A 24,097-nucleotide genomic window follows, 5' to 3' on the forward strand; every position below is an offset into this window, starting at 1 on the left:
ACTCAACTTAAAGTCAACATGAAACGATATTCGCAACCCAGTGTACTTCATTAACGTGATGTACTCCATAGTATCCCAATCTTTAATTATTTCCTAAGTTATTACATTCTGAATTTTAAAGGTTCTACAGATATATAATAAAACAATAATGAATTGTGCACAATAAAACCAAAAACCTGTATTAAGAAAGTAAATCGGGTCCGTTTTGAGTTCATGTTGACTTTATCTCACCATGCTGTGAAAAACTGAGCGAGGCAAAAGTATGAGTTCGCACATCAATGGTAAAACAACTTTTCATTTTCTATCTAATGAAGCACTGAGAGGCAATATAAACATTTATTGACTGGACTGAATATACATAGTATGTTAGCCCACCCGCGCACTAAAGTACAGTATATCAACCCCACATGAACATGGATGGATGCATTTGAGCTCCACTTTATCTACGCAACTGTACACTATTTACACGCAAAACATCAAAACATCAGTGGAACTAAATAAACATGTGGTTCGGAAACGTGTCACATTTTCAAATACAAATACATTTCCTCCGCCCTTCATGACACATATATTGTGCAAAAGGAAATTGATCCTGTCCATTTCTTTGTCCTCTTATTGAATCAAGGAAGCAACATTTTAGAACAAAGTAAAATCAACATCAAGCTCGAAATCTACTATTGCTTTGTTTAACACTGCCATTCGTTCCCTCAGCCCGTGATATGACTTCAGTTGAACTTCGCCCCAGGTGAACTTCGTGTGAGAAAAACATCCGAGCTGAAACCGACCTTGGTCTTTTGTGGAATTCCGGAGGTAATAATATTGTTGAATGAGGTCATGGAAAAACGCTATACATTCAGCCCAGAGACACCTGATCCCGAGTCAGTAGTCCTACCTGGAGATGTGCCACACTTTCCCAAACAACGACTCAACATTTCAGTCAAGTTCCTCCTGTGACTCTTAGTTCGGAGGCTTTGCACAAACGAAACGGTAACCGTTTGTCCATCTATCCAGCGTTTCTTTTTTCTTTAGCATCAGATCTCATCTTTAAATAGTTCCGCTCAATAAATAAGTGTCCGTAGAAAGTGCTAGGCTACTATTGGAAGTTCCTCTGAAGCAGGTCTCAGATGGGCAAAGTGGCGTTCATCATTTGGACTCGCATCTCCTGAATGCTGTTGAGAATCTTTTTCTGATGACCGGCCAAAGTGACTCCAACCCTCTTAAGATCTCTGCAAAAGAACAACATGAAGCTATAAAATATATTTTAGAAAGTGCATCCAAATCAAAGATCAAAACATGAAATTCATTTTAACAGTAGATAAACAGCAAACAGGCTCAATGTCCTCCACAACAGATGACTTACTCCAAGGTCATTTGAGTGACTACTTCCAGAGAAGTGTATCCACTTTCCATGAAAAGCTCGGTGTATCGACCCATTTTTATGGCCTCTAACCATTCCTCCACCGATCTGAATACACAGCCCTCGGGGCTCCCGTGCTCCACTAATAAATTGGACACTCTGCGGGAGAGACAGGTACAGTGGTGAACAAATGGATGCATAAACCTGACATTAAAGTTCTAGGTGAAGGCTGGATACTAAAAACCTTTATAGATCTGAGCTGACACAAGCAGAATAATGTACCATCTAACAGGCTTTTAAAAAGAAAAAAAAGGCATATCACAAATGTATATTGTAAGTTTTTCCCCCCCGAAATGTGTTACAATATTATAATAACTGTTATAATACACAATAAGGTCCAAAAGTCTGAGACCACACACAAAAAAAAAAATTCTTCACATAATCCTAAAATAAAAAAATGTTTTTATGCCTAAAATAATTATAATTAATTTGTTGAATAAAAAAAAAAAAAACATTACTGAGAATGGAAACGAGAAGCCGCATCATTGCGTTGACGCTATGGGAACGCCCTCAGTGTAAGCCGGTGTCTGAATCACGTGTAGTACACGGTAATCTATTGGCCACGGGCAAAGGTTCACTGGTCTGAAGAAGTCACGCTGACATACTTGAAAGGTGCAGTGTGTAACATTTTTGAGTATCTATTAACAGAAATGCAATATGACATCCATAACTATGTGTTCAGTGGTGTATAAAGAACTTACTTAATAAACCGTAATGTTTTTATTACCTTAGAATGAGGCATTTATATCTACATAGGCGCGGGAATCCCCTTCTATGAAGGTCGACATATTGTGACGTCATGTTTCTACAGTAGCCGAACGCGAACACACAGCGCTACAGAGCGCGTTTCGTTTCCTCTTGAAAGAGAAGCCGCAAGAAGCTAGAAGAAGCTAGTCATAAACACCGTGAGTAGTGACTTTTCCCTTGTCAGTGGTGTAAATATGTAGTTGGATTGTTTCATGTAACTTAATTCTTCTCCCTCGCTGTGTTATGGCTTTGCTATGTGGGGATAAATGTGCTGGTTACGTTCGTGAGACAGCTGATTAGTAGGCTACTCTTGTCATTGACCGTAAAACAGTTACAGGAATCACCAACCCGTCGATCTTGGAAGCATTTTAAGTCGATCGAGTTTCCAAAATCAGAGAAAAAAAGCCTATTGTGTGTGTAGTAAGTGTGTCTAGGGGATGCGGAGGCGCGCGCGCTGTTACAATCACGTCATTTTTGCCGCACGCACCTTTGGGCTCATGCGGACGCGTCGGGTTTAAACAAGGCTTTACGCTTTAACCAGCTCAGCCACAGTAACAGCTCATTTTAGCCAGCTAAACTTCTACTACCCTGTTAGAAAAAAATATATAGTTGCATATTTTCATGTGGTTCTTCTCCCTCGCTGTATTATGGGTTTGCTATGTGGGGAGAAATGTGCTGGTTACGTTCGTGAGACAATCAGCTGATTACTATTATTATATTATGTATTAAGACCCTTGATCCTCACCTGAAACTTTATCCATGATGTGGTTTATAATGGACTGTGGTACAGAAACTTGGTTTATGCTGGCTATTCTCTGCTGTCTCAGACGACGATGTTGTCCCGTTTTAGCCACCGTAGCTTCTTCGAAAGGGAGGGCTGAGCGGTGGGCTGAGCCCTTAATGTAAACTCTCAACCGAACCGCTAGATGTCGCTAAAAATCACACACTGCACCTTAAAGTATGGCAACGCAACGTGGCGTCTCATTCCCATTCTCAGTATTCAATGTTCAGTTCCCTTTTGAGGAACGCTTTGAGGAATTGCGTTGACGCTATGGGAACAATAATACCCACGCTGCCATACTGAGAGAATGCCTGCACTACAGGTTGCCTGAAATGTGTGTAAGGAGTATTATAGTGTGAGGAACAGCACAAGGACCTCTGTTGTGCCGTTCATGCACTTGGTGAAGGTGCTGAAACCTATCAATGACGGGTTGGCGGTGCTGAAACCTATCAATGACGGCGTTGGCGGTGCTGAAACCTATCAATGACGGCGTTGGCGGTGCTGAAACCTTTCAATGACGCCGTTGGCGGTGCTGAAACCTTTCAATGACGCCGTTGGCAGTGCTGAAAGCTATCAATGATGGCGTTGGCGATGCTGAAATCTATCAATGACGGCGTTGGCGGTGCTGAAACCTTTCAATGACGGCGTTGGCGGTGCTGAAACCTTTCAATGACGCCGTTGGCAGTGCTGAAAGCTATCAATGATGGCGTTGGCGATGCTGAAACCTATCAATGACGGCGTTGGCGGTGCTGAAACCTTTCAATGACGCCGTTGGCGGTGCTGAAACCTTTCAATGACGCCGTTGGCAGTGCTGAAAGCTATCAATGATGGCGTTGGCGATGCTGAAATCTATCAATGACGGCGTTGGCGGTGCTGAAACCTATCAATGACGGCGTTGGCGGTGCTGAAACCTATCAATGATGGCGTTGGCGATGCTGAAATCTCTCAATGACGGCGTTGGCGGTGCTGAAACCTATCAATGACGGTGTTGGCGATGCTGAAAGCTATCAATGACGGCGTTGGCGGTGCTGAAACCTTTCAATGACGGCGTTGGCAGTGCTGAAAGCTATCAATGACGGCGTTGGCGGTGCTGAAATCTATCAATGATGGCGTTGGCGATGCTGAAACCTTTCAATGACGGCGTTGGCGATGCTGAAACCTTTCAATGACGGCGTTGGCGATGCTGAAACCTTTCAATGACGGCGTTGGCGGTGCTGAAATCTATCAATGATGGCGTTGGCGATGCTGAAACCTTTCAATGACGGCGTTGGCGGTGCTGAAATCTATCAATGACGGCGTTGGCGGTGCTGAAATCTATCAATGACGGCGTTGGCGGTGCTGAAATCTATCAATGATGGCGTTGGCGATGCTGAAACCTTTCAATGACGGCGTTGGCGATGCTGAAATCTCTCAATGACGGTGTTGGCGGTGCTAAAACCTATCAATGATGGCGTTGGCGGTGCTGAAATCTATCAATGACGGCGTTGGCGATGCTGAAACCTATCAATGATGGCATTGGCGATGCTGAAACCTATCAATGACGGTGTTGGCGATGCTGAAACCTATCAATGATGGCGTTGGCGATGCTGAAACCTATCAATGATGGCGTTGGCGATGCTGAAACCTATCAATGATGGCGTTGGCGATGCTGAAATCTATCAATGATGGCGTTGGCGATGCTGAAACCTATCAATGACGGTGTTGGCGATGCTGAAACCTATCAATGATGGCGTTGGCGATGCTGAAACCTATCAATGATGGCGTTGGCGATGCTGAAATCTCTCAATGACGGCGTTGGCGGTGCTGAAACCTATCAATGACGGTGTTGGCGGTGCTGAAAGCTATCAATGACGGCGTTGGCGGTGCTGAAACCTATCAATGATGGCGTTGGCGATGCTGAAATCTCTCAATGACGGCGTTGGCGGTGCTGAAACCTATCAATGATGGCGTTGGCGATGCTGAAATCTCTCAATGACGGCGTTGGCGGTGCTGAAACCTATCAATGACGGTGTTGGCGATGCTGAAACCTATCAATGATGGCATTGGCGATGCTGAAACCTATCAATGACGGTGTTGGCGATGCTGAAACCTATCAATGACGGCGTTGGCGATGCTGAAACCTATGAATGATGCCGTTGGCGGTGCTAAAACCTATCAATGACGGCGTTGGCGGTGCTGAAACCTATCAATGACGGCGTTGGCGGTGCTGAAACCTATCAATGACGGTGTTGGCGATGCTGAAACCTATCAATGACGGTGTTGCCGATGCTGAAACCTATCAATGATGGCGTTGGTGATGCTGAAACCTATCAATGACGGTATTGGCGATGCTGAAACCTATCAATGATGGTGTTGGTGATGCTGAAACCTATCAATGACGGTGTTGGTGATGCTGAAACCTATCAATGACGGTGTTGGTGATGCTGAAACCTATCAATGACGGCGTTGGCGGTGCTGAAACCTATCAATGACGGCGTTGGCGATGCTGAAACCTTTCAATGACGCCGTTGGCGGTGCTGAAATCTCTCAATGACGGCGTTGGCGGTGCTGAAAACTCTCAAAAAGGCTTTTTCTTCTATCCCCAAAAGGTTATGAAAAGCCAAACAGCCCAAAATCTCAAAATTGACCAGTGCATTTGCCTATATAGTGTCTTGCCTTAAAATTCAGAACAAATATTTATATGAAACTAAGCTTATAATCCTGCTTTATTATGCAAGTTAAATCAAACTTTATTATGACTATACATATTAATATAATCAGTGATCCCTTGGCCACACTTGCTAATATTATCATCCAGGGAAAAGAAATACAATTACAGTGCAATAACAGCTACTGAAACATTCCCAGACTCCAAATCAATTTCATATTAAACTTGAATGTAACTGCATAACACAATTACTGATAATGGATGATTCCAACGTGTAAGAATGAAGAACACTCCACGTGCAGCAAATGTATTCGATACGTATAATCACAGTAATTGGAAGTCATTTGCACACTGTCACTTCTGTTTAACGCGACATTAAATCATGAAATGTGAGTGCGTATTTGTCACAAGTGTCATTAAACCTTGATTTCCTGTGACAAGCGTGTAGCACCGTGGTTAACCCTCGGTTATCAATTTTTCACAGACGTCACATCATTTGTGATCTCAATCACATGCCGTAAATAACAACATAATTAGCATATGCTCTGATGGGACCAATAAAGAACGAGAGCAAAGAAAGTTTATTGAAAGAACAGAGTTGAATGAAAATCGTGAGCAAAGTAAACAATAACGGCTGGTCGATTACCTGTTAGATGGGTTAACCAGACCCTTCAGGCTGCTGGGATTGCGGATGAGTTTGTCCAATATGCTGACAATCTCTTCGAATTTTGGCCGGCTGTTCCTGTCTTTCTGCCAGCAATCCATCATGAGATGATAGAGGGCGGTCGGGCAGTCCATGGGCCCCGGGAGTCTGTAGTTCTCCTCCACTGCCTTTATCACCTGAGACAATAGAAAAGATTGCAACCACTTTACATCATGTTCCATAATAAATATATGATGTGCCCTACGTGTCCAAACACTGATTGTTCTGGTTCATGAATTGTTGCTGGGTGGCAAAGTCAACACACTTGACCTTGCCATATATGGCTTACAGAGGCATCATTAACTGGCACCTTTATAGTGACCTATTTGGGTGCTCTAAATAGGCAGCAACAACAGTAACAGTATATAACATTTAAAAGTTTAGGGTCAGATTTTTGTCGTGTGTCGGGCTAAAATTAACGAATTATTATTATTATATATATATTTTTTTTTAAATGAAATGATTTTCCTTAATTTTAGTTAGATAATATTTTTTATTTAATATTTTGTATTTTTAGGGGATTTTATGGTACTAAATTATATTTACGCAGTAGTTATAATCCATGTATTCACTTTTTGAGCATGGACCTGAAAATTTAATTTCCAACTTAAACTATCTTAAATGCTTTTTTTTTTTTTTTACAATAATGTAGATTTTCCAAACCAAGTTTTACTCTAAAACTGTCAGACAATCAAAGCTATAAATCTAAACAAGCTGTGCTCCAAATTTGAGGTTGATATCTCAAAAAATTTGCTTTCAGTAAGAGTTTGTTTGTGTGCAGTACCAAACCTTTCCACTAGATGCAAGTCGTCTCCCATTGATTTTCAATGTGGTCACTTTTGACCGTGAACAATACAAGTGGGACTATTTTTTTCAAGACCATTTAACCTTTTCGACCCATGTCCATTTTTTGTTTGTTTGAGTTCACACAGCAAGTGCCAAAACCTTTATCAAGTTTTGCATCGTTTGGATGAAGTAAATATTTCTAAAAAACAAAACATAACAATAAAATTGTGAATATTTTAACCCTCTATTGGGTCTTTTTTATATAAAGTAAGGACACATTAAATTGATCAAAAGTCACTGTAAAGACTTTTACATTGTTACAAATAAATCGTCAAAGAATCTTTAGAAAAAGCTTCACGATCAACAATGTAAATAATAATAAATGTTTCTTGAGCAGTAAATTAGTAAATTACAATGATTTCTGAAGGATCATGTGACACTGAAGATTGTTTTAAATTGTTTTTAAATCTATTAAAATTATTGCTAGGCAACGATTAATCGCATCCAAAATAAAAGTTTGTGTTTAAATAATATATATGTTTGTACTGTGGATAATTATTTTGTATATATAAATACACACACATGCCAGTATATATTTAAGAAAAATGTGTTATGTATATATACAATATTTATATTTATATAACATAAATTATGTATGTATATATATATATATATATATATATATATATATATATATATATATATAAATAATATACATACACAATATATACATGCAAATATGTCTTAAATATATAGTACATGCATATGTATTTATATATAGAAAATAATTATCCACAGTACACACATATATATCATTTAAACACAAACTTTTATTTTGGATATGATTTATCGCGATTAATCGTTGCCAAGCACTAATTAAAATACAGAACTGTTATTAAAAATTATAATAGCATTTCAATATTACTGTTTTTACTGTACTTTGATCAGAAGATTCTTCAGAATTGTCAGTGTTTTTGTAGTGCCTAATTTGACAGATCATATTATATCATATAATTAATGAACATGAATAGACAGTCATGTTGTGCTACAGAGTGAATTTAATATTGACCAGTTTCACTTTTTGTGAGATTAAAAAAAACCCCCAAAAAACTGGCAAGACAAACCCGAATCAACAAAGAGCGTCTCTCCTCTCCTCCAAGCTAAAATAAAATCCCCCCATCACTCCCACATCACAAAGAGCAACATACATCAACAGCGGCTCCCTCGCGGAGAGAGAGAGAGCCGAGACAGAGCGAGCGAGAGAAACACACAAGTGTCTGGCTGAGCAGAGGAAGCCGACATCTGAGGGGAACCCTCGAGAAACTGAGAAATAAAACATCAAATAACTTTCCCTTCCCGAGTGTGTGTAACAGATTAATGATGGAGCGCAGGACGAGATGTGAGGCGCAGATGAAGCCGTCACCGGCAACTGTAAAGGAGAAAAAAAAAGGTCAATCGTGCTTGATAAAACCGTGACTGCTATGTGCACCTCCTTCTGGGATATGCTGGGAAAACATAAGCATCGCCTCACGTTTCATCTCTGCCTGCAAATATACTTGTCATCTCACGCGCTGACATATGACATGCGCATCTACATAACAAAAGACAGCGAGGCGGCTCGGCATGTGCTCTTCGATATCTCAAGCTGGAATGGCTTAATATATGCAAACAAAACTCAATAGCCTGTAGTAATAAAAACGGTCCTCGTTTGTTGTGTTTTTACAACATTAACTTTTGTGTTTAACATTTAGGTGTATATTTTGTTTTGTTTTGGATGGACACTGATACGTATACACTATTGTGCACCTTAAAAAAAAATATATATTTTTTTTTTACTAAATATATTTCATTTCCATTTCAAATAAATTATTTACTGTTGAACTTTCTTTACTTTATTGAATCCTGAAAAAAATCTATGGTTTCCACAGAAATATGAAGCAGCTCAACTGTTTTCATCATTGATAATAATCAGAAATGTTTCTTGAGCATCAAATCATCATATTAGAGTGATTTCTGAAGGATCATGTGACACTGAAGACTGGAGTAATGATGAAGTAAATTCAGCTTTGATCACAGGATTAAATTACATTTAAAAAGTATTCAAAAAGAGCATAACATAATTTTTTTTTTTTTATCACTGACATTACTTGAATAATTAGTGAAAGACTTGAAGTAATATTTACTTAATGGAGATCGTTTTAAATTATAATTCAATTTGTTAATACTAATATAAATATTTAGCTTTTTAAACGAATTAGTGTGTTAAAAATGGTATATTGCATTTCGCTGTGGTATAAAATTAGTATCAAAACTCGGATTCTGACCAAATAAAAAATGTCAAAATATTTTTTCTTATGAATTTATGTAATTTAATTAATCGTTTATTATAAATACAATACTTTATAAACTTACACAGAGGTTTCCTAAAATAAATAAATAAATAAATAAATAAAAGCTTTATTGGTCTTAATAAATATACTTACAATCAGGGTTATTATTGTTAACAAACTAGAATTATTACAAATATTATATAGGAATAAAGCTAAAATAACAATAAAATATACATTTTAGTTGAAAAACAAACTAAACGAGAAATTAGAAATGATGCAATAAGTTAAAGTTGAAGCATCACAAGTATTAACGATACTGAAACCAATGACAAAAGCAATTAATAAATTACAAAACAAATACTAAAAATGTAATTGAAATGACTAAAAACTCTACTAAAATTAGCATGAAAGCTAAACGTATAAAAATGAATGCTAATTCAAAATATAAACAATAATGTATAATAATTCATAATAAAACTATAATAATAAAAAATAAAAAACACTGCTTTATAAGCTGTCCATATATTATTATATGCTGTATGTTTCAGCGTCTATCCAAATGTTTAAAACACAAAAGTGGGATGTGTGCCAGTGAGATCCTGTTAGTATTCAGGCAGAGACAGAAACAATAGATGCTGTAAGCTTCTGGTAAAAGCTCCCGTACACAATGTCCAACACCAAACTCCATTACGCCCGGCACATCTCAGTCTGCAGGGATCTGATGCTCTTTCCGTGCAGAAAATCTCTGTGGCCAAAACCTGCTTTTCAACCCGAACACCCATTACCCAGCATCCCGCGTGTTCCCCGTCTCACATGACCTTTGACTGGACCGCAGGCAGATGTACCGCAGTGGGAGAAAGAGTGGATCTACCCCCAACCCAACCCCCAAAACTGCATGGATCTCTGCCCACTGATGGGGTTCGATATGTCGGTTTAGCTCAGAGTTTACCCTCACTTCCTGATCCAGTTATAGACATCAGCATTCTATCGCTCTCATTTCCCCTAAGGCAAATCCGAGAGCATATGAGCGCTAAAAACGGCCATGGGAAGCAATTATTGTGTTGTAGTGTTAAAATACTGCGGGGTAAAACTGCACTTTGGCTGTAACGCTGCCCTACACAGAATCTTTTCATAAATGCATACTATATAATCACTGGATGTAAGATAGGACTATATTTATATAAATAACAGGTACACTGAAAAGAATTGGTGTAGAAACAATTGTCGCTCAGAAATTGCTATTCATTTCACAAACAATTATAAAGAAATATCAAGGAACACATTGAATTAAATGTCAATTTTTTAAGTATTTTTCTTATAAAATGTACTTAAATTATTTTTGTTTTATTTATTACATAAAAAAATGTAAAAAAAAAACGGTCACCATCCCACCAGTAGGACGCTTGCAATTACATATTTATAACAACATTACATTTATGAACATTTTTAAATTTGTGTAGGCCAGTCATTTTTGACCGGGAACACCGCGAGTGTAACAAGGTGGGTTAAAGTACGCTTTAAACGGAGAAGTTTTTCCTTTGAAGTTTTCCTCGTACAGACGACATCATTGTCAAAACGATCCCCGTTCACACGGATCCGCGAAAATGAATAAAAACGCTGTATTCTGCTGCCAGACCATTAGATGGCGATAAACACTATAGACTGAACACGTAATACGCATGTGCATGACGTCATTTTCAAAGGGGGCTGTTTACATGACGCCGTTTACAACTAAAAACGTTAAAAAAAATGCGTTTTGGCCATTCGTTTACACAACAGCAGCGTTTTGGGTGCCTAAAAACGCAAACTTTTTAAAAAACGGGTTTCAAAGTGCAAGTTTTTGAAAATGGAGTGGTTAAAAAACAAAAACGTGAACCTCTGAAGACGATGATGTCATGCACATGCGTATTACGTGTTCAGTCTATAGTGTTTATCGCCATCTAATGGTCTGGCAGCAGAATACAGCGTTTTTATTCATTTTCGCGGATCCGTGTGAACGGGGATCGTTTTGACAATGATGTCGTCTGTACGAGGAAAACTTCAAAGGAAAAACGTCTCCGTTTTAAGCGTATCGTTGTCGTGTAAACGTACGCAAAAACTTGCATTTTGAATCCCGTTTTCAAATGTTTGCGTTATCAAGCACCCAAAACGCCGTTGTCGTGTAAATGAACGTCCAAAACGCATAAAAAGTTTCACGTTTTTAGTTGAAAGCGGTGTCGAGTAAACAGCCCTTTAGTCCAATATGCGATAACGTTAACTAGCATTTTCGGGAAGTAGAAAATCCTCTCCGGGTCAAAATGACCCAAACACAACATGAGAGTTAAAAATACCAAATCTAAGTTTGTGTTCCAGTATTGCAGTGCATTCAAGATTTATACCATTTTAAATGTCTTTTTCAGGTCTTTGCTCAAAAAGTGGGATTGACAGGTTGTTTTCAACGTCTTCACTTACAAAGACTTTATGTAGCGCCAATAATACCACATTTGTACAGAATTTAATAGAATTCTGGCCTCGTTCCGACTTACGTCTTGATTGCTCATCTCCCAGTATGGTCTCTCGCCGTAGGACATCACTTCCCACATAACAATGCCGTAGCTCCACACGTCACTGGCTGAGGTGAACTTCCTGTAGGCGATGGCCTCTGGAGCCGTCCACCTGATGGGAATCTTCCCTCCCTGCAAGGCAAACGCATTATGAACTGCACGTCTCAGATCAGAAACACGTCTTGTCAGAAGATCTTAATGGGTGATTATCACTGGGAAAGAATGCTGTCAGCCTGTGAAAATTGACAGGAAGCATTCTGTCCGTGGACGGCTGTTGCATGCTAATCGCTAATTGACTGTCCTGGTGTTAGCGCTCACAGTTTCTGTAGGCAACTCGCGCACTGGGGAGACATGTCTTCATTTACTTTGTCGACAGTTCACACACACGTGAAATGCTTTCTTCAGTGTTACTTTGACACACCAAAACAAGAAACAAAGATGAGAAGAAAAGAAAAAGAAAAACGATGCTAATTATGACAGCCACCACCAAACCTCTCATAATCCTCTTTCAGGATTTAAGGCAGCTTTTTTTTCAGTAAATCAACAATAATTTATTTTCACTGTGTTTTAGCAACATATATTTTATTAAAGTGTCCCTTTTATGCTATTATGCTAATTTTGTTTTGGAGATCTCCTACAATAGGTTTACATGCATTAAAGGCCAAAACAGTCTGTTGTGATTGGTCTACTCTGCTCTGATTGGTCAGATTGCCCAGTCTGTTGTGATTGGTCTACTCTGCTCTGATTGGTCAGATTGCCCAGTCTGTTGTGATTGGTCTACTCTGCTCTGATTGGTCAGATTGCCCAGTCTGTTGTGATTGGTCTACTCTGCTCTGATTGGTCAGATTGCCCAGTCTGTTGTGATTGATCTACTCTGCTCTGATTGGTCAGATTGCCCAGTCTGTTGTGATTGGTCTACTCTGCTCTGATTGGTCAGATGACCCAGTCTGTTGTGATTGGTCTACTCTGCTCTGATTGGTCAGTTGACCCAGTCTGTTGTGATTGGTCTACTCTGCTCTGATTGGTCAGATGGCTCAGTCTGTTGTGATTGGTCTACTCTGCTCTGATTGGTCAGATTGCCCAGTCTGTTGTGATTGGTCTACTCTGCTCTGATTGGTCAGATTGCCCAGTCTGTTGTGATTGGTCTACTCTGCTCTGATTGGTCAGATTGCCCAGTCTGTTGTGATTGATCTACTCTGCTCTGCTTGGTCAGATTGCCCAGTCTGTTGTGATTGGTCTACTCTGCTCTGATTGGTCAGATGACCCAGTCTGTTGTGATTGGTCTACTCTGCTCTGATTGGTCAGTTGACCCAGTCTGTTGTGATTGGTCTACTCTGCTCTGATTGGTCAGTTGGTCCAGTCTGTTGTGATTGGTCTACTCTGCTTCGCTCATTACCATATCTGAGGAGCTCTTCCTCAGCACTTGCTACAAGCACTTGAATATTAGAAAAAGCAAAATAGCGGCACTTTAAGAATTTTTGAAGGGTTACAAATTCAGCATAACTTTTCTGAATGCCGCCCCTGGATTGTTTAAGCACCCTTCTCTAAAATAATTATGCAAATCACTGCAAAAAGTGCTGCTGAACTCAATTTGCATGATGCAAATTCTAGATCTTGCAGGTTAGTTCTGGGTGCTAGGTTGTGAAGGAGAAGATCATACCATCCATTGATCATTGCCCTCAATGCAATCTGAGACGGAAGAGTCCAGTTTATTACTTCACTGCATTATTAGAGAGCAGAAAGGGTGTTCAGGAAAAGTAGGATGATATTGGCACTGTGTTTGAATAGGGTTTTAAAACAAAGGGAGGTAGCTAATAGATGTAAGATGTAGTAGGCTAGCCGGTGTTTATGCTCTGAAGCACGTACGCGGGTTGTGTAGGCCGCCTCTGGGTCGTCCTCCAGCACTCTCGACAAGCCGAAGTCGGACACCTTACACACCAGGTTGCTGTTGACCAGGATGTTGCGGGCTGCTAGGTCACGGTGCACATATCCCATCTCAGAGAGGTAGCGCATTCCCGAAGCAATGCCTCGCATCATGCCGACCAACTGGATGACAGTGAACTGACCGTCATTCTTCTGTTGGAGCAGTAAAGACACATAATACGTATGAATAAGAGTGTAATATATCAAATAAAATCAGGAAGATTGGCTAATTGTACAAACTCCTTTCCAAGTAAGGTAGCACTCAAAGTGTCCCTGTTACATCAGAATCAGAGAGAATATTATTGCCTTTATTGCAATTCTAAATCCAACGGCCAACTTGTTTGTTGGTGTTTGTCTGTGTGGTGTGCATTGGCCTTAAGACACAGAATTGGCATATTTACAGATATGAACATATGTACAGTTAACAGTATTATGGATAATAAATATAAGTGAATTAACAAGAAATTGCACTAAACAGCGTGAGTATTGCTCTAAGAGAGGCCTTGGGAGGCATTTAACAGTTCATACTGTAAATATGGTAATATGCATAATTAAGCAACTAACACTAAACCAAACCCTACCTCTAAACATATAGTAAGTCTGCAAATAAGTTAATTATAGTATAGTACATTAATTAATTAATAACTATTTGTGTAATTACATTGTAACAAGGACACATTCAAATAAGGGTTACGCTTTATTTTAAGGAATTTTACGTTTATATTTAAGTACTGAATAATATTAAGCTACTACATGTACTTACTGTAGGGTTAGGGTAGGATTAGGATTTGGTTGAGGGTTAGTTGCATGTAATTATGCATAATTTACTGTTATTACTATGGTCAGTACATGTAACACATGTAACAAGGACACTGTAAAATGAAGTGTTACCAAATAAAGTGCAACCTAAAATAATATACCGTCTGTGTAATAATACATCCCTGGCATTTTAAGTGTAAGTTTTTCATGACATTTCCATACATTTCATAGAATGATGTTTGTTGACGAATGTCATAGTATTGACTGTACTTCCAAAAAGCAGAAACTGTACCTTCAGAAATGTGTCAAGGGATCCATTCTCCATATATTCTGTTATTATCATCACTGGTTTACCTTGTGGGAATGAACAACACTCATTTCAGGGAATTGCTATGTTATTATTATGTGACACATTCAGTTATAGCCAAAAAACAAACCAAAAAAACTAAAGATACAACATTAAACCAGGTTTTCAGCACTTGTTACACGGTCAGGCTGTGGGAGTTTCCAGCACTTATAGGGTTCAAGTGTTATTAGCATAAACACGAGTGCAACTTTATGCTGTTGTTGGTGCTAGAACGTTTGAGATAAAGACACAAACTTGCTGTGGTTAATAATAACAATAACACTGACGATTACAAGAGGGGTCTTCACCCGTGGCAATATAATTTGCTATCGACACCACTAGATGTAATGAATAATAATTATTCATACTGTGAAATTACTGAGCTGATCTTAAGCAAAATAATGTTTCCAACTTTGAATCGATCATAATACTGAAATAGAGATAACATGCAATCATTTTCAGTAATAATCATATTGAAAAGTCTCACTCTTGGTGACCACCCCCTTCAGGTGTATGATGTTGGGATGGTCGAACTGGCCCATGATGCTCGCCTCTCCCAGGAAGTCCCGCCTCTGCTTCTCGGTGTAGCCGGCTTTCAGAGTTTTAATGGCCACCGGGATCTCTCTCTTCCCTGGCTGCCGAAGCAAACCACTGCACACCTCACCGAACTCTCCTGCAAGCGCAAGGCAGAGCCGTCGATGAACCGCGGCACGAAAGAGCCAGACAATGAAACGCCTCATTGTGCTCGGCCGGATTTCCCTCGTGAAGCGGCACAGTGCAAAACTACTGAGGTATGAACTTGCTTCCTTCTGAACGAATAAAGTCTGGCAGTGTGACACTTCCAGAGCCAGATTTTAAACAAAATGTTTAGCCCAAGCCTCTTGTTTCAAGGATTTTTAACTAGGAGAAGATTTAATCACACACAAAATGCTATGGAGTAAAGATGAGTTTTGAAAACCAAAGTGGAATTTGGGGCTCCAAACCATCTCACATTTTTCTTTTAGGCGGTGAGTATTTCACACGTAACCTAATTTGAATGTTGTTTTGTTTGACTCACTCACCAGCTCCAATAACCCTCTCGATGGTGATAGAGGAGACATCGATCTCCTTGGCGAACTCGTGGACGGCCTGGTTGGGATCTTCGTAGGTGTGGGGGTCGATATATGTGCGGACCGCTGGGAATTTGACTGTGATGAAGCGAGAGAGGACGAGAAACAGAGAAAAAGAGGATGAAATGTTGGTTCCTGGCACTCTTGGGTTGGGTTATGTGATATCTCGGAAGAAGACGCGTGCAGGAACGATGGGGAGATGTTGTTTGAGGTTTCATCTCTGGAGACCGTGTTTGTTCTTCCCTGCTGCGCAAGGCACAACATATTGATGGATTGCTCTAGGACTACATAATAAGAATAAGCCGGAATATGCCACACTTATATGTGCCACTGTATTATTGGGCACGTGGTTAGTGTGGTTGTAGCCTCATGGGGCGATGAGGTTTTCAGATTACGGATGGGTGTCCAAGTAACTGTAATGACAATAAACAGCAAATGATGTAAGTGTATGGGATTTTTTTGATCATCCTTCTATTGCCAGTGAATATTACTACTAATTATATTATTATTATTTTTTATATAAAAAATGATGTAGATGTTAATAACTTTAATTAATAGTACATTAACAATAATAATATTCATTTGTTTTAATTATGAATATTACTTTTATTGTTGTTGTTGTTGTATTTTTTGTATTTTGTTGTAATTTTTTTATATAATCCTAATAATATTAACATAATTAATATTAATGATAATGATAATTTAGTGTTAACAAAACTATTATTATTAGCAAAAAATGTTGTAGGTGTTAATAACGTATTATTAAAAACAAAAGCAATACTTATTTTATATAAATATTTATAATAAAAATAAATATTTTATTTTATTGTGTTTTCATTTTAATTATGATTACGATTTGTATTGATATTATTGTTGTTGTTGTCGATGGTGTTGTTGTATTTGTGTATTTTGTTGTAATTTTTATATTAATAATGTTAATATGATTAACAATAATAATTTATATTAATGATAATAATGCATTTTTATTAACAAAACTATTATTATTATTATTAACAGCAGCAGTAGTAGTGCCAAAAAAATTATGTTTGTTAATAACTTTGTAATTAATAATAATACATTTATCACTAACACCATTACAATAATAATGTTATTTTTAATGCTTATTATTGTTATCATTATTATTATTATTAGTAGTAGTAGTAGTAGTAGTAGTACCAAAATTGTAATAGTTGTTAACAACTTTGTAATTAATAATAATATATTTATTACTAACAACAAAACAATAATACTATTATTTTTTATTATGCTTAGCCTATTATTATTTGTAGTATTAGTAGTAGTATTACTACTACAACTATTATTATGACTATTATTACCATTATTATTGTTGTTGTTGATGCTGTATTTTGTTGTTGTAATTTGCTATTAACAAAGCAATTATTATTATTAGGATTATTATTCACTGATTGGGAATATAATTGACATTTGGCAAAACTACTTGTAATGAATAAATTATATTTTTAATTTAAAGCAATATTTTTATGTTTTTCCAATGTGTGTACCATAATCACATATGATGATGGCACTTTGTGCAACAAAACAAAAAATATATATTTTTTCCCTCAAAGAGGAAATCCCTTGATTTAATATAAATAGATAATATAATAGCAATAAAACAAGCCGAGGGCTGTAAACGTGCTGTTAAAACAAAACTCCCTCATGCCGAACTGCCCTGACGCCATGTTTGCCCTCACGACTGGAGCTTAAGAGAGGATGAGACTAGCCCACTGAACTCTGGGTGAACCCAAATGTGTCTGTCTGTCCCGTTCTGTTACACTTACTGTGGCCGTTGTGGAAGTGCATCTTCTCCTCGTCTGGATCCTGCTTGGCTTTGCTGTAGCCACAACGTCTGTGAAAAACAAGACCTGTGTTATTCTTCATACAACATATTTCCTTTTTTTCCCCAAGCCATCTCTAAAAAACAACCCCCTCCACACATTCCCCCTCATTTTTTAGATGCAATGCTACTAATTGGATGGCCAAATAAAGGAGGGGAAGTAAACAGAGTGGATACGGGCTGGTAATGGCTTTATCTGCTTTCAGCACACGAATACTCCAGAGAGGACTATCCAAACATGCACGCATGCAATATGACAGCAGTCTTAAGTGAACCCAATGCATCACTGTTTTATCTGCCAGCAGTCAGTGTGTGTGTGTGTGTGTGTGTGAGAACATCCAGCCACAATCAACTAGAATAAACAAGGCATTATCCACTTCAGAACTGAGACACAGACAGTAGGGTATAAGCTATTTGTACGTTATCACTCTATATAATCTTCTATTCGTATTTTGTTATATAAACTGCATAAATTTGGATATGTGATTAATATGATTCCCAATTTATTGACAGTTTTAAGTATTATTATTATTAAAAATATGATTAATAATGATTCTAGGGTGTGTTCCAAATTGGATACTACATTATTTTTTTACAGTATTTCACAGTATGGGAGTTTTCTGCAGTGCACAGATTCATACTATATAATACATACTGCATGCTGCCAGAGGAAACTGTACGCAATATGCAGCAATAAAGAACAAAGCCGTAAAGAGCATTGCATTGTGGGATACAGAATGTCACACAGTGTGCTGTGAGTGTGTCCTTGGCAAATTTAGTATATATGCATATTGGCAATATGTAACTGTAACTATTGGCAGCATGCAGCTCACTAGTATTTCAATATGAGCATATCCATAGTGCAGAACATACCATTTCACCATGTACTGGATACTTATGAATGACAGTTTATGCCCCATTTTAATTTTTTTTTAAAGAAATTTCCCTTTGAGGCAGATCCCTGCTCTGTTTAGGAGTATATTGTAGACAACTCTCCATGTGTGAGTGTGTGTAGTCCCGTGGGATGAGTCTGTATGGCTCCAGCCCCAGGGGAGGTACACACACTTCACACACTAGCGCAGAGCTGATGAGTTTGTCAACCCTGAAGCCCCGCCTCTTCCTGCGCTCCACTTTCTTCTGCTGGATTTGATTGGAACTCTAAAACTCTAAAGTCAATGGCGCAATTTTGTTGTTATTTAAAGAGTGCGTTAGTAATATGTGCCTATAGGCGGGTCCAAAATGCGTGTACACTTTGTCCCGTACATGGTCTGCTTGCTTTTAAAGGGAATGGGAGATGAGACTCTGATTGGTTTATTGCACGTTACGCCCCAAAACACACCCATTACTCATTAAGAGAATAGGGACAACCCTTTTAGACCATGCGCCGGGAGCGCCGACCATTTTTCCCGTCGTTAAACTAGCAAAAGTGGATTCGGACAAAGTGCGTTTGCGCCTTGCACTTAGATCGTTTAAATAGGCCCCATTAAGTTACTTACATTAAGTAATCTGTATGTGAAAAAATCCCATTATCAAGTGATATTTTAATAAGCGAGGCCAAGCGCCCCATTCTCAGCCACTGTCCTCGATTCAACCTCAAATTGTTGCACCATCACCTTCAAATCACTGCAGTCCTCTGACAGCTATACTAACAGCCCCGTCCGGGAAGAGCTTGTTCTCCAGACAGCCTGCTGTAATAGCCTTCTGATGCTGCCCTTGCAGCTCGTTCATGAATAAGTCTTGACCTAGTAAGGCCAAGAAGGCTATTAACAACCCTGATTGCTTCCTGCAGGAGAGCGTGCTTCAAAACCCTCTGTGACATGAAAGGTGACGCAAGTGTCAAGGCTGTGGCCCACATGATACACTGATACACACTTTAAGAGTAATTGCTTGAAACCGTTACACCCTTGAGAGGCACCCTAACCCTTGCTTAAACAATTCCAACTTCCCTTCAAGTGGCAATCTTGAGGCTTGTAAGAAATTCCACCGGCTGATGTCTGATTCTGAGGTCTTCCTCTCGTGCCAGTCGTCAATCTCAGCGAGGTCTTGACACCATCGAATTAAAGGTCGCAGCTCGGTTCAAGGGTAAAGTGCGAGGACAGGCTTAAAGTGCATGACTGTGTGCAGTGTTCTATGGCATTCCATAGTATAAATAGTATGACGAGTGAAAATTCCAAACATATAAAAAGTATGCTTCAATGCAATTCATTTACCAGAAACAAAAAAAAATGTGTGGAATGTTGGAGACTTCATGCACTTAAATTACGTACTGGAGGAGGAAGAGGCTGTGAGACTCTGATACTGGATGACAAAATACCTTATAAAATTCACACACTACACTAGATGGTTGAGATCACACTCTCTGAGGTTAGCATTGGCCTAGTTAGCCCCGTCTAGAAGTAATGCCAGTAATGTTCAATTGGCAAACATTCAAAAACTCTTATAAAAAAAAGACCTGTGCTTAATGGTACCGAATGTGCACTTGTAAACTTAACGCAAACTAACTTAACATAACATCTCATAAGAGCAAATAAAAGAACACCACACATTTATATCTACACCCAATGCACTTCCAGTGTAATTCTGGAAAATTGTGTGCTGCTTATTATAGACAGAACGTGTCTCCGTTTGTTTCCTCTAGCCAGTGAGGACAATAGCATGCATTACGGTCTCATTTTAAAATGGTGTGCCTGAAATGCAGAATAGGACAGCGTGTATGAAACAGGATATTGTTGTTGGCTCCTCGTCATGCTCTGCCATTGTGTTTTGTGATCGTGAAAACAAATCTCCCAACCGCTGTTTACATTAAGAAGCGGGAGGCACATATTTCACACAGTATTTTTCCCACTATAGAACTACGACCAATGATCAGAAATGTAGATGATTCTTCTGTGAGCTCCTTGACTGGCTTAATACAATCAATTGATATGCTCAAATAAGTGATGATACATATTTTGTTAAACCTGGAACAACATTCCTGTCCGGAAATTTAGTCCTAACTCTATCCCTACCTCTAAACATAACCCTACCCATAACCTATACCTAAAATCAGAGGGAAATACATAACACTGATGTAAAAGCTCCAAACCCTGGGCTTAAGCCAAAACTTGACATAATCTGTAAAAATCCCCTCAAATCTGATTGGTTGATTGTAGTTGTTCCAGGATCAACAAAGATTTTGAACTAGGAACATGTTGCACTTGGTGAAATCACGTTCCCATTTAAATAAATGCTACTTGGTTCGATGTTTAGTTTTGGTGGGTTCTTACCTGCCACTCATCAGGAAACCTGTGACTAATGCGATGAGGATGATGCCCACAGTGACAGCTACAGCGATGATGGGCACCTGGCCCTGGTCAGTCGAGGCCGCTACTGCTCGGGCAGAGAGAAGACAAACCAAGAGACGTCAGAAAACATCATAGCTTGTTTGATTTTTTGCTAAATGTATAGGTAATTGCTGGTAACATCAATAATTAATTACACATGCCCCAACACTATTAGTCACTATTTGCCAGTTCACGGAATCTTTTGAGTCACAAATACTAAGAAATATGAATTACTTGAAACTCCATAAAAACCTATGTTGGACCAACAGAATGCCTCCAAAATGTTGTCCCAACTAGTCAAAGAATTTAAATTGAACAATACTACTCAAATGTTAAGGGTTTGTTAGTTCCCAGTATGCATTGCAGCATGAATAAAGTATGTGGTTTCTGTTACAAGTTTATTGTTTCACTGTTTCTTCACTTTTGTTGTTGTTTTGACACAGTAGTTATTTGTTGTGTCGTGATGTTAAGAGCGTACTGTATATACGGAGCCCCTAAAGGATCGGGGTGATGGAAAAAAATATGGGATGGGAGGAAAAATTATGTCAATGCTTTTTCGGTCTCTTGCAAATTTTTTGCGTTCCCTGAGAAACTTTTCCCTTGCTAACCTTTTGAGTTATTTGCGAGCGAATGCAAAGTTTCGTGGGGGAACGCAAAAGTTTTGATATAGGGGCTTGTCACTAATTTCACTTATTGGTTTTAAAAATTTGAATTTGTTCGTAAATGCAAAATGATATTTTTAGCCAATAAATACATTGAGGTAACAACAGATTTCAATTAGGAACATGACCAAAAGTTATGTCTTTTGATATGAATATTGCTCTGTCATGACAACTCTCGTGAGATTGTTATGGTAATAGAGATTGGCATGGTAATGGATATGGCAATGTTAATGTATTTGGCTTTGACGGAATAGATCTGCTACGCTGCTGCTGCTACAGATCAAGTACTGAGACTTGCTACTTCCAATATATTCACAGACACTGTGAAGCATTGCTGTGAGCATGTAAGACATTCTGATGTACATGTAACATACATTAATCAAACCCCCGTAGCAGATCTATACAGGTGGAGCTGGGGAAGGTGGAGGGTTTCTGAAAGCGCCCTGCAAACTAAAAGCAACACTACCAGTATTTGTTTGAATGTTAAGCCGCAGCTCATTGGTCGCAGATGCAACAACCAATCAGCTGTGCTATGTAGATAATGACATGATCGCTCCCAAAATAGTTCGACCTATCAGCCTGCGCCATCTAGAGTTTCATGATAGAATCAGGTAATTCAATATTTCTTAGCATACATGACTCTAAAGGTGCTGTAAACTGGAACATATGTAATTGCTTTCTACAACTGCAAATCAGCTAAATGATGCACTTCACATTTAGTAAACGAACAAAGTCAAATTGACAAAATTAGAGGAACATAGAGGCAATTTAAAGGGATACTTCAGGATTTAGCATTAAGCTTTGTATTAGTAGAAAACCTGTAGTATTTTCAAATTGCCATGCTTTCCACCCTCATATACCCCTGAGACGAGAGATTGATGTATTTTTTGTCTGGAAAAAATCCACCGATGACGCAAAAATTGTCCTTTTGTGTCATCAGAGGATTTTTTGGCCAGAGGCTAAAGACTACAGTCAGTAGTAGGGGCTGTCCCGCATGTTCTCAACCCGCCCATAGAGGGTGGGATCTCACTCACAGAATGTACACATAGTGTCAGCCATCTTTTTCTGGAAGCTAAGCTAGCAGGCTCTTGTTCTGTGGAGAAAGCTGAGTAGTAGGGGTTACCATCCTCTTTTTCCCGGACATGTCCGGCCGTCGATGTCTGGGATTCAGCTTTTGCTTTCTGCAGTCGCCATTCATTGTTTACATGCACACCTTTTGTTTCAATCTAACTGAATTCATTCCGATTGGTGAATCTGAATGTAGTGTTTACATGAACGCTAAACAAGTGATTGGTTGATGTGCGTTTTAACATTGCTAAGAAAATCCCCGCTCCTCCGTGAGATACGAGACCGGTGCGTCTCACAGGTGTCGCTCATCGGTAATCACGCCACCGGCCTCGCGCAGCTCTCCCGCGGCCCTCACTCGTCCTGCTCGCCACAGTAAACATAATGAATGGCGACTGTAGAACGCAAAAGCCGAATCCCGGACAGTTTGGGCGATCCCGAAACACATTTTCGGGCAGACTCATCACGGAGACTCACTAGTAGCCTAGACTCTTGTTGTTTAACTACTGTGCTCCGTTACCGGTAGGCGTGGCCTCCAAGGGCAGCGAAGCAAGTGCATTCTGGGAGTTGTTGTCTTTCACCCACATAAGCCAAAAATACATTTTCTGGCTTTTCTCAGTCTAGAAAGCTCCAAATTCAAAAATAATTTCACATTTCTTCTACATAAATGACCCATTTTAAATAAACATTCATCTTTCCAGAGGTGAAGTATCCCTTTAAGAAAATAGTTGAGAGAACCTAAAAAGCTGAATGCATAAATTTGGCTTGAACTTTTAAGGTTTTCTCAACAAATTCCTTTTTACAGTGCATATATTGTTATTTTACAATGACTTTGAATGTGGCTCATCAAAATAAAATCCTGTTTCACTTACAGTAGGGGCTTGTTTCAAACTCGAAGCGCCGACTAAAGCCGCCGTAGCCTGCAGAGGTGCGTGCTCTGATTTGAAAGATGTATGCTGAGGAAGGTTTAAGGCCGTCCACCAAAACATCCGTCTCCTTCGACTTTATGATAGTGTAGCTTGTTTCCTGATCCTATAGAGCCACCAGAAGACAAGAGAAGACACAAACGGTCAGAGAGGGATAAAGGCATTGCATCCC

The 24,097-nt window shown here is 39.0% G+C and overlaps 1 protein-coding gene across 1 annotated transcript in view; it reads right to left on the reverse strand.

Annotated features, from left to right (window-relative positions):
• Positions 1–322: 322 nt before the first annotated feature.
• Positions 323–24,097, reverse strand: part of LOC130085959 (ephrin type-A receptor 5) — a 90,799-nt gene continuing 67,024 nt past the window's right edge. The window contains exons 7-17 of the mRNA XM_056252038.1: positions 23,872–24,031; positions 21,216–21,318; positions 17,894–17,961; positions 16,044–16,169; positions 15,470–15,655; positions 14,929–14,990; positions 13,821–14,030; positions 11,937–12,086; positions 6,239–6,432; positions 1,361–1,516; positions 323–1,226 (exon numbers count right to left, since the gene is read on the reverse strand). Of these exons, the coding sequence (XP_056108013.1) occupies positions 1,121–1,226; positions 1,361–1,516; positions 6,239–6,432; positions 11,937–12,086; positions 13,821–14,030; positions 14,929–14,990; positions 15,470–15,655; positions 16,044–16,169; positions 17,894–17,961; positions 21,216–21,318; positions 23,872–24,031 (1,521 nt within the window). The 3' untranslated portion in view covers positions 323–1,120. The remainder of the gene's footprint in view (positions 1,227–1,360; positions 1,517–6,238; positions 6,433–11,936; positions 12,087–13,820; positions 14,031–14,928; positions 14,991–15,469; positions 15,656–16,043; positions 16,170–17,893; positions 17,962–21,215; positions 21,319–23,871; positions 24,032–24,097) is intronic.

Source organism: Rhinichthys klamathensis, unplaced genomic scaffold (genome assembly GCF_029890125.1).
Source record: "Rhinichthys klamathensis goyatoka isolate OS25496 unplaced genomic scaffold, OSU_Roscu_1.1 h1tg000091l_1, whole genome shotgun sequence".
In the NCBI taxonomy this organism is placed as follows: domain Eukaryota; kingdom Metazoa; phylum Chordata; class Actinopteri; order Cypriniformes; family Leuciscidae; genus Rhinichthys; species Rhinichthys klamathensis.